This window comes from Bos grunniens, chromosome 7 (genome assembly GCF_055505025.1).
Source record: "Bos grunniens cultivar Pamir isolate PY7600 chromosome 7, Bosgru_T2T1.0, whole genome shotgun sequence".
Lineage (NCBI taxonomy): Eukaryota > Metazoa > Chordata > Mammalia > Artiodactyla > Bovidae > Bos > Bos grunniens.
The window spans coordinates 8,356,135-8,367,101 of record NC_141171.1 but is presented as its reverse complement, the minus strand read 5'-3'; the positions used below and the strand labels follow the sequence as shown (position 1 = coordinate 8,367,101).

The following is a 10,967-nucleotide window of genomic DNA, read 5'->3' as shown; positions in this document are numbered from 1 at the left end:
TTTAAGACAGTGCTATTTAAGCTGGGTTCTGGACTTCCCTAGTGGTACAGTAGATAAGAATCTACCTGCCAATGCAGGGGTACACAGGTTCGATCCCTGGTCCAGGAAGATTCCACATGCCTCGGAGCAGCTAAGCTCCTGAGCCACAACTACTGAGCCCCCGCTCTAGGGCCTGTGAGCCACAACTGTTGAGCCCAAGTGCAGCAACTACTGAAGCCCACGTGCCCTAGAGCCTGTGCTCCACAACAAGAGAAGCCGCTGCAATGAGAAGCCCATGCGCCATCCTGAAGAGGAATCCCCTGCTCTCTACAACTAGACAAAAGGCCATGTGCAGCAACAAACACCTGGCACAACCTAGATGGATGGACTGATAGATAAAGCTGGGTTCCGAAGACTGAAAAGGAGCCAACCATGGGAAGAAGGTGGAAAGGAGTATGCCACACAGAAGGAACAACAAATCCAAAGGTCTGAAGTGGGAGAAACCTTAGCACCGTCCTCAGAACTGGAGGTGTTTGGATGGCATCACTGACTCAAAGGACATGAGTTTGAGCAAATTCAAAGAGACAATGATAGACAGAGAAGCCTGGTGTGCTGCAGCTCGTGGGGTCACAAAGAGTCGGACACAACTTGGCGACTGAACAACAGAGCCGGAACAACAGAGCCGCCTCATCCATGTAGGGTAAGGAGCAACAGGGAGAGCTGGGCTCGATATGGTAGAACCTTTCTCAAGGAGCCAGGATTCCAAGTTGTCTCTGCCTAGCTCCAAACCAAAGATTCCATCCAGCCCCTCCCTGTAGCCTTTCCCCTCCCCCACTTTTGGAACTCCGCCTATGCCGTTTCCACGGTTGGTCGTCATAGTCAAGAGTGCTCTGTTTCACAAACTTCTCAGGCCAGGAAGGAGTTGCATGTCGTTGAGGGGGGTCCCTGCCCCCCAGGCAAGGATCTCAGGCCAGGCCAGGACACCAAACAGGGATCATGCCCGTGTTGATACCCCCGGTGGAGCACAGCCAGGACACGCGTGTTGGGCATCCAGCATGGCGCGAGGCGACCAGGGCCTTGGCAGAGGAGGCACACCAGCTGACCGACCGCTGCGGGCAAGAGGCGGTGACCATGTGGCAACCCAACAAGAGTGTGCGGGACCCACACGTGGCGCACCACCTCTGCCGGGCCGCCTACATTCTGCCCTGGCGCTTTCGTGTGGAGATGCTCAAAGGGGGCAGCACCATGGAGAAGCCACCGCCGGGCGAGGGCGTTACGCTGTGGAAGAGCAAGATGAAGCCGCCTGCCTGGCATGCCCGCCTGCCGCTGCCCATGCACCGTGACGCGCGGGCCCTGCAGACCGCCGAGGTGGTGCAAGCTCACGCTCGCGGGGCGCGCCTCACCGCCGCCCGCCTTGGCCGCGCGCAGCACCAGATCAATGGGCAGCTGCGGCTGCTGCAGCGCCAGCGCGAGGCTACGGACCGCAGACTCAGCGAAGTGCGCAAAGCACTGCTGATTAACCAGCAGAGCGTCAAGCTGCGGAGCTACCGGCCCAAATCTGAGACGGTGGGACCACCCCCGCCCCAGGCCAGCCGCAAAGACTCAGGCCTCCGCTCCCAGATGCGCAGAGTGGGCAAAATCCACCCTAGAGAGGAAACACTCCCCCATCACAGGCCCAAATCCACCCCAAGATGAGATGCCTTGGTTCCCAGTCCCAGAGACAGAGATCCTCCCAAACGGATGCGATCCTCAAATCCCTTGCCCCAGAAGTGTTAGTCGTTCTGTCATGTCCGACTCTTTCTCCAGTCCATGGACTGTAGCCCGCCAGGCTCGTCTGTCCATGAGATTCTCCAGGCAAGAATACTGAAATGGATAGCCATGCCCTCCTCCAGGGGGTCTTCCCCACCCAAGGATCAAACCGGTCTCCTGCATGGCAGGCAGATTCTTTACCATCTGAACCACCAGGGAAACCTTGCCCTAGAGGGAGATATCTCTCAGTCTCCCTACTAGGGAGAGAAGGTGGGACCCTTGAGTCAGACAAGAAGCTAGATTTACCAAAAAGTAAAATCTACCACTCCCAGCCTAGACAAGAGGGTGAAACTCTCCCCCATGCATGAGACCCTCAGTGCCCCAAGCCCCCCAACCCCACTGAAAACACACAAGAAGCCCCCAGCTGAGTAGTGAGTGATGTTCTAGTCCCAAGAGATAATTCTCTTCATAATATTTTTTTAAACCCTAACCAACCCCCCGCTCCCCTAGGCTTCCCAGGTGGCTCAGTGGTAAAGAATCCACCTGCCAATACAGGAGAGACATGGGTTGCATCCCTCAGTCAGGAAGATCCCCTGGGGGAGGAAATGGAAACCCACTTCAATATTCTTGCCATGGACAGCGGAGCCTGGTGGGCTGCAGTTCATAACATCACAAGGAGTCTGACATAACTGAGCATTCATGCACCAAAAACACCCCCCAGCCTCAGGGAATGAGAACCCCACCCCAGGCCTCACAGGGGTTAGGGTTAGAATTAGAAGAGGGACAGGTTCTGCCTAAAGACTGAGACCCTCAGACTCCTTAGACCTGTACCTGAGAGCTAAACCCCTAGCCAGGAGGAAAGAGTGAGAACCTCTAGTCCCAGCCCTGGTAAAATCCTTCCCCTAAAGTGAAATCCTCGACAGCCATCCCCAAAGGGGACAATATTCCAGCCTCCCTGGGGAGATATGAGACCACCCCACGCACACACATAGGGTGGGTTTCCGAGTCCCAGCCCCCAAATCCAGACAATAAGCCCTCAAAAGGGCAAACCCCATCATCATTATGATGAGACTCCTCCACTTGTAGCCTGGGAGAGAGGATAAGACTATTACCAAGGAAGGGGGAGCCCCTCAGCCCCAAAGAGCAATGATAACCTCCCCCCAAGTTAAGTCATCTCCATCCCAGCTCACTGGGCTCCTATCTGTAAAAGGAAGAAGCCCCCGGCCCTGCTCTGTAGAGGGTAAGACCTCCCCCAAGTGAAAGTTAGTCACCCAGTCTCATCCAACTCTTTAGGACTCTGTGGACTATATATAGCTCACCAGTCTCCTCTGTCCATGGAATTCTCCAGGCAAGAATACTGGAGTGGGTTGCCATTCCTTTCTCCAGGAGATCTTCCCTACCCAGGGATCTAACTTGGGTCTCCTGCATCATAGGTGGATTCTTTACCATCTGAGCCACGGAGAAGCCCTGGTGAGAGCTTCCTAAAAGGGTAAATGCTTCTCAGAGAGTGAGATCCCCAAAACGTGAGAATGCCCCCAACTCCATTCCCCAAACCCAGAGTTTATAAGGTTGGCAAACTCTGTACTATTCTAGAAAAAGAGCTTTCCTTCCCCTCCAGCCCTCTCCCACAAGTGTGAAAAATTCTCTCCTTGTTTGCCAGATCTCTGACAAAGCTGACAGTATGCTTACCTGGGAAAAGGAGGAGCTAAAAAGCATGAAGAGGAAGATGGAGACAGATATGGAAAAATCAGAGGCCTTGCTCAAGGTTTGGGACACCTGGGGCCTGGTTAAGGGGATTGGAGGGGACCCTTGGCTGCCTAATGGGCAAACAGCTTTAACCTTGGGGATTGTAGCAACAGCAAATCCTTCAAGCCACCCACCTGTCCCACCCTGACCTGACATTCACTGTATTTCCACTTTAGGAAATGGAAAGACTGAAGCTCTGAGAGATGAAATTGGGCCTCAAAATAATGCCTCTGTGCCCTAGTGGCTCAGATGGTAAAGAATCCACCTGTGATGCAGGAGAAACAGGTTCCATCTCTGGGTTGGGAAGATCCCCTGGAGAAGGGAATGGCAACCCACTCCAGAATTCTTGTCTGGAGAATCCCAGGGAGAGAGAAGCCTGGTGGGCTATAGTCCATGCAGTTTCAAAGAGTCAGACATGACTGAGTGACTAAGCACGCCCCTCTGTGCCATGCCCTGTCCTGTTGTTAAGTCCTTAAAACCCTCCTGTGAAATAGAAACTATGATTCTCATTAGAGATGGGGAATTCGAAACTCATAAAGATGTGACCCCACCCAAGTTATGGAGCTAGCCAGTGGTTCAGTCAGCTAGCTAGTCAGTTCAGGTGTATATTTTCCCTCCAGATTTAGAGAGGTAAATTTACTATTTTAAATTTTGTATGTATTTTTATTTCTTTTAAAAAATATATTTATTTTTGGCTGTGCTGGGTCTTGTTGCTGCACAAGGGCTTTCTCAAGTTGCAGTGAGTGGGGCTACTCTCTAGTTGCAGTGCACTGGCTTCTCATTGCTGTGGCTTCTCTTGTTGCAGAGCACAGGCTCTAGGTTCACAGGCTTCAGCAGTTGTGGCTCAAAGTTTCAGGAGTTGCAGCACAAGGGCTCAGTTGCCCCACTTCATGTGGGATCTTCCCAGATCGGGAATGGAACCCATGTCCTCTACATTGGCAGATGAATTCTTAACCATGGACCAGCAGGCAAGTCCCGCTATATAGTACAATTATTAGTATAGTAATTGTATTAATATAAAAATATCGCTACTACTAATTGGCTTCCCTGATAGTTCAGTTGGTAAAGAATCTGCCTGCAATGCAGGAGACCCCAGTTCAATTCCTGGGTCGGGAAGATCCTCTGGAGAAGGGAAAGGCTACCCACTCCAGTAGCCTAGAGAATTCCATGGACTGTATGGGGTCACAAAGAGTCAGACATGACCGAGCGACTTTCACTATTGCTACTACTGAAAATTACTATATTTTATATATATGTGTATATATAATATCATATTTTCTTTATCCATTCATCTGTCAACAGACATTTAGATTGTTTCTATGTCTCAACTGACAAATAATGCTAAAATGTGCATGAGAGTTATTTCCCTTCAAGTTCCTGATTTCCTTTATATATGTACCCAGAAGTGTGAGAACTTCCTCATGTTTCAACTCAGGTGCCTTGAGCTCTTTACTCTGTATTATGTGTTCATCTTTATCAGCTCCATTCAGAGATGGTCCCTCACTGCATCCTTCACTCTTGCAACAAGGATTTCTTTATGATATCACTAATGGAGACATGAAAGTAGGTTTCAAGGAGCCTGTATGCACTTGTGACTTATCCATTTGACAAATATTAATCCAATACCCTGGTGTCCCAGGCACTGTGTTTGGCAGGTGGGACAAGTTGTGAACAGGCCTTGCCCTCGAGGAATTCACATTAAAGGGTCATTCAAATTAGGGACCAGCCAGGGTTGGGAGGGTGGAGTTAGGGGAAAGTGGGTGGAGTTAGGAGCTGGTGCGCCACTGTCCGTGGTGCTGAACCTTAATTGCACTCAACTTATTATACCTCCGATGCAATGGACATGCGCTGTGTGTACTTACTTAGTCACTCCTTGTATCCGACTCAGTGACCCCATGGACTGTAGCCTGCCAGGATCCAATGGACATGAACTTGGGCAAACTTTGGGAGATGGTGAGGGACAGGGAGGCCTGGTGTGCTACAGTCTATGGAGTCACAAAGAGTCAGACATGACTGGGGGACTGAACAACAACAATATTGTACCTCCAGGCTGCTGTCATATTCCTTTATCTGGTGATCCTGAAAAATCCTTAAGTAAGTCTGAAACAGACAAGGGAGAAGACCCTGAAGGTGGCCCTGGTAGGGAAGGGCTTGCAAGAGAGAAAATGAAATAGGGGGGTGGGAAAAGACAGACAGAGGGAAACCCAAGAGAGTGTTGTTGTGTTGTTTAGTCACTAAATCTGGTCCGATTCTTTTTATGACAACCCCATGGACTGTAGCCTGCCAAGCTCCTCTGTCCACAGGACTTCCCAGGCAAGAATACTGGAGTGGGTTGTCATTTCCTTCTCCAGGGGATCTTCCTGACCCAGGGATTGAGCCACATCTCTTGCACTGCAGGTGGGCTTTTCACCACTGAGCCACCAGGGAAGCCCTTTCAACTTAAAATCATGAACTTAAATCTCAAATTGACAGTAAGAGGGTTCCCAAAAATCTCACATGTGTCTCTGGAAGACTTGCTGTCCCATTGTGCAAGTTATTTCATACCTTCTCTTCCTTCATATCTGTCCAACTCCCTGCTCTTTCTTCATTTTCAAAGAATGACCCCAATGCATGGAAACCACAGAAGAGAATTTCTCTCATTTTTCCTCTACCAACCTACAACTCCATCTATCTACTATACCCACCTCCTCCCACTTCTCCTACATCATAAATATTTCTTTCTTCATCAGATCACTCTCAACAGTGAACAAATGGGGGATTATCCTTTAATGGACACAGATCTACTTAGGATGATAAAAAGTGCTGGAAATGGACAGTGGTAATGGTTACACACTGTGAATATACTTAACTGCTACTGAACTGTACACTTAAAATGGTTTAAGTGGCTAATTTTCATCTATTTTTTGTTGTTGTCATTCAGTCAGTAAATCATGCCTCTTCGAGGCCCTATGAACTGTAGCACACCAGGCTCCTCTGTCCTCTAGTGTCCCCCAGAAATTTCTCAAATTCATGTCCATTGAGTCAGTGATGACGTACAACCATCTCATCCTCTGCCGCCCCCTTCTCCTCCTGTCCTCAATCTTTCCCACCATCAGGGTCTTTTCTAATTAGTCACCCTTTGCATCAGGTGGCCAAAGTATTGGAGCTTCAGCTTCAGCATCAGTCCTTCCAATGAATATAGGACTGATTTCCTTTAGGATTGACTGGTTTGATCTCCTTGTAGTCCAAGGGACTCTCAAGAGTCCTCTCCAGCACCACAATTTGAAAGCATCAATTCTTTGGTGTTCAGCCTTCTTTAAAGTCCAACTCTCACATCCTTACATGGCTACTGGAAAAACCATAGCTTTGACTATCACTTTGTTGGCAAAGTGATGTCTCTGCTTTTTAATATGCTGTCTAGATTTTTCATAGAAAATATGTACTTCCCTGGTGGTCCACAGGTTAAGACTATGCTTCTACTGCAAGGGGCATGGGTTTGATCCCAGATCAGGGAACTAGCATGCTTCCACTAAAACCCAGCACAGCCAAATTAATCTTTTGATCCCACCCTTCCAGATAATCCCCATTTCTCTGATTCACTCACTAGTCAATCTTATCTGCACACTTGTGGTCAGAAACTGGGTCATTTTCCCCCAGGGCATCCCTGCAACCTAGCACAATTCCTAGAATACAGTAAGGGCTTAATGAACATTTGAATTAATGAATGAAAGACTTTATATCCATTTTTTACCCAAATGGATGAATCCCAAAGAAATAATATTCAGCAAAAGAAGCTGGATGTAAAAGTACACTCTGTATGATTCTGTGTATATGACATTTCAAATTTCAAAAGCTTGTTCTTAAAGAGTCAGGTAGTTAATTTTTTAAGCTTTGTGTGCAATACAATCTCTGTCACAATTATAGATGGTCCTCTGGTGCAAAATGATACACATTCAGTAGAAACTGTAATTCTAATCTTGAATTTTTATCTTTTTCTGAGCTAGCAATATGCAGTACAATACTCTCACCTGATCTGGGCAGCAGCAGTGAGTCACAGTTCCCAGTCAACCACTGGATAAATAACTGATGCCTTTCTAGCTATTCTGTGCCCATACAACCATTCTGTTTTTCACTTTAAGTACAGTATTCGATAAATTACATGAACTATTAAACACTTTATTAGGAAATAGGCCTTGTATTAGATGATCTTACCCACTCCAGTGTTCTTGCCTGGAGAATCCTAAGGACGGGGGAGGCTGATGGGCTGCTGTCTATCGGGTCACACAGAGTCGGACACGACTGAAGTGGCTTAGCAGCAGTAGATGATTTTGTCCAACTATAGACTAATGTAAGTGTTCTGAGCATATTTAAGGTAAGTTAGGCTAAGCTATGATATCCAATAAGGTTAAGTGTATTAAATGCATTTCAACATAATATTTTCAACTTACAATGTGTTTACTGGGATGTAACCCTGTTGTAACTTGAGGAAGATCATACTTAATTTAGACAGTGGAGTACATAAATAGCCAGAAACAATATGTACATGAATGAGCATGGCCATGTTCCAATACAGTTTTATTAAAAAAAAAAAAAAAAAGATAGGGTCTTTCTTGGTGGTCCAGTGGTTAAGCAGGGGATGCAGGTTCGATCCCTGGCTGGAGAACTTTTGTTTATTGTTGTTCAATCATTAAATCATGTTCAACTCGTTTTCAACTCCATGGACTAAACCCACCAGGCTTCACTGTCTATGGATTTTCCAGGCAAGAGTGGGTTGTCATTTCCTTCTCCACGGGATCTTTCCAACCCAGGGATCAAACAAGCATCTCCAAGTGGATTCTTTACCACTGAGCCACCTAGGAAGCCCCACTTTCAGTCACTTTCCCCTATCTTCCAGCTTACAATTGACCTTCTCTGCCTCTCCTTCCTCGCTCCCAGACCCTGGCCTCCTGTCGTGATGCTCTGGTCTTCTGCTGTAAGGAGAGGCTCCAAGCTGTGGAGCTAATGAACCAGCCACTGGACAAGGTTCTGGAGCAGGCAGGCCGCCACTCTTGGGTGAACATCTCCCGAGTCCCCACTCCGCGCACACAGGGCCTGAAAACCCCGCCTCCAGACCCTGTGGGCACCTATACCCCAGGTAAAACCGCGCAGAAATGAGTCCAGTATAGTGGGTGCCCTTGGTGCCCAACTGCTCCCCCACTTCACGGCCAGAGGAGCCTGGCTGGCTACACTCCATGGGGTCGCAAACAGTCAGACATGACTGAGTGCCTAACACACGCATACACACACACCTCCCCCCAACTCCTGCAGAGTGCGCCACGGCGCTGTACGAAGCCAAGCGACTGTTAATGGAGTCCAAGGACACTTTGCTAGATATGGCAAAGAACGAGGAGGACATCCGAGAGCAACAGCAACAGATAAGCGACCGCGTGTGCGCCTCGCTAGCGCAGAAAATGCGCGAGACCTTGGAGCTGAAGGTGCGCCCCGCTAGCGCCGCTCCCGGTTGGCGGCTCGAGTCTAGAATGCTATAGTATGGGGGGTTGGGGGTGGAGGGACGTAGGCAGAAAGGGGACCCGAAGCTGGTGTGATTCCGCGCTGTGCTCCCACCCACCCAGGATAGACTGAACATGACCTTAGGACTCATGAGGGGAACGATCCACCGGTGCACGAAATTCAACCAGGAGATGTACATCACCCGCGGCCTCATCAAGGTAGGTTTAGGGGAAAGGGTCTGCGGGGATGCGGCCAGGGGCGTCCGGGAGGTCAAACCTCATGGCTCTGCACACCGCACTCCGCCAGGGTCCTCTGTCCAAAAGTCACCTGGAGACTCGAGAGAAACTGGACAGACCTCTGGTTCGCATGTATCAGAGACATGTGGGCACCCAACTTCCGGAGGCCGCACGCCTCGCCCAGGTAAGCCCCTCTCAGTCCCTCCCGCCAGGCCCTGCCCTGGTAAGACTCCTTTCTCAAGCACACAGCCCAGGTGAGACACCTGGCCCAGGTCTGTGAGTCCTTCAGCTCCCCCCGCCCCCAGGAGGATGCCTTCAGTACCCACATGTGCAGCGTGCTCAGTAGAGTCCAACTCTTTGCTACCCTATGGGTGCAGCCCACCAGGCTCCTCTGTCCATGGGATTTTCCAGACAAGAATACTGGAGTGGGTTGCCATTTCCTCCTCCAGGGGATCTTCCCATCCCAGGGATGGAACCTGGGTCTCCTGCATCTCTTGCATTGGCAGGCGGATTCTTTACCACTGAGCCACCTGGGAAGCTTAATACTCACACCCATCTCAAATAAATTCCCCCAGTCTCTGCCCTACTTCTATCCAAGGTCTGCCCCTCCCCTCACCTTCATGAGCGTCCCCTTCTTCATACATGCCCTGTCACAGGTTCTTTTCCAAGTACATTCAGGCCCAGGTGTGTAACCCCCAACCCCATTCTAGGCTCTCTCCTCCTAGGGGTGCTCCTACCCAGGCGAGGTCCTTCCACACGCACACCTGACTCAGATGTGCGCCCCCCCAACCTGAGGCCCATGCCCTCTTCAGCTGTCGTCCTTTTACACGCATACCTGGCCCAGGTGTGCCCGCCCATCCTAGATAGCACCACGCTCTGGCTCGCCTGTCTCCCAACACTGCCCCTCCTCATGTCCAGGGCACTGACAAGCTGCAGCGCCACATCTCGCACGTGGAAAAGAACCTGGATGAGCTGCTCTCCATGCGCAAGAAGCTCACCTGGAGCTTCAACTGCAAGAAGATCGGGCACGATGTGGACTACAGCGTGGTGCGCCTGCGCCTCCGCCAGCGGCACCCGCACGTGTGCTACGAGCAAGCGCAGCGCCTGGTTAATGACTGGGACCCACGCACGCCGCCGCGCGTGGAGTCCAACACCGCTATCACCAAGTGACAGGCGAACCCCTGCCCCAACAGGCCTCAGCCCAGTGGCCCTCCCTCTCTCCTGACCCCCTTCGCCCTCAGAGCGCCCTCTAGCAGAATTATAATTAAAAACGAGAATGCATAATTACCACTTATTAGGCTCATGGTCCTGGTGGTGGTTTAGTCGCTAAGTCGAGTCCAACTCTCACGACCCCATGGACTGTAGCCAGCCATGTTCCTCTGTCCAGGGGATCTCCCAGGCAAGAGTCCTGGAGTGGGTTGGGGGTCTTCCCGGCCGAGGGATGGAACATGGGTCTCCTGCTTTGTGCACAGAGTCTTTACCATCTGAGCCAGCTGATCACTTAATCTACAGCACGTTATAGGCTATGCATCCTGGAAGTTATTAATGATAGGATGGATTTGGCCACTGTATTTTGGGGGTTCAAATCCCGGCCCCCCAATTTCAGATTATGTGGCCTTAGTCAAGTCACTACTTGTCTCTGGCCTCAGTGTCTCCAAGCCTGTAAAATGTAGAATTGTAGCATTAACTTTGGAGGCTTGTTGTAAGGGAATAGGAGAATGGTGACTGTATATAAAACATCCTTAACCGCAAATGAATTATTATTCCCATTTTACACTTGAGGAAAGT

General features: G+C 49.9%; 1 protein-coding gene across 1 annotated transcript; it reads left to right on the top strand.

Annotated features, from left to right (window-relative positions):
* Positions 1 to 871: 871 nt before the first annotated feature.
* TEKTL1 (tektin like 1) lies at positions 872 to 10,469 on the top strand. Its single transcript, XM_086413594.1, has 7 exons — positions 872 to 1,545; positions 3,389 to 3,493; positions 8,389 to 8,587; positions 8,761 to 8,927; positions 9,066 to 9,161; positions 9,250 to 9,363; positions 10,098 to 10,469. The coding sequence occupies exons 1-7, from the start codon at positions 976 to 978 to the stop codon at positions 10,347 to 10,349; spliced, it is 1,503 nt and encodes a 500-aa protein (XP_086269720.1). The 5' UTR covers positions 872 to 975; the 3' UTR covers positions 10,350 to 10,469.
* The last annotated feature ends 498 nt before the right edge of the window (positions 10,470 to 10,967 follow it).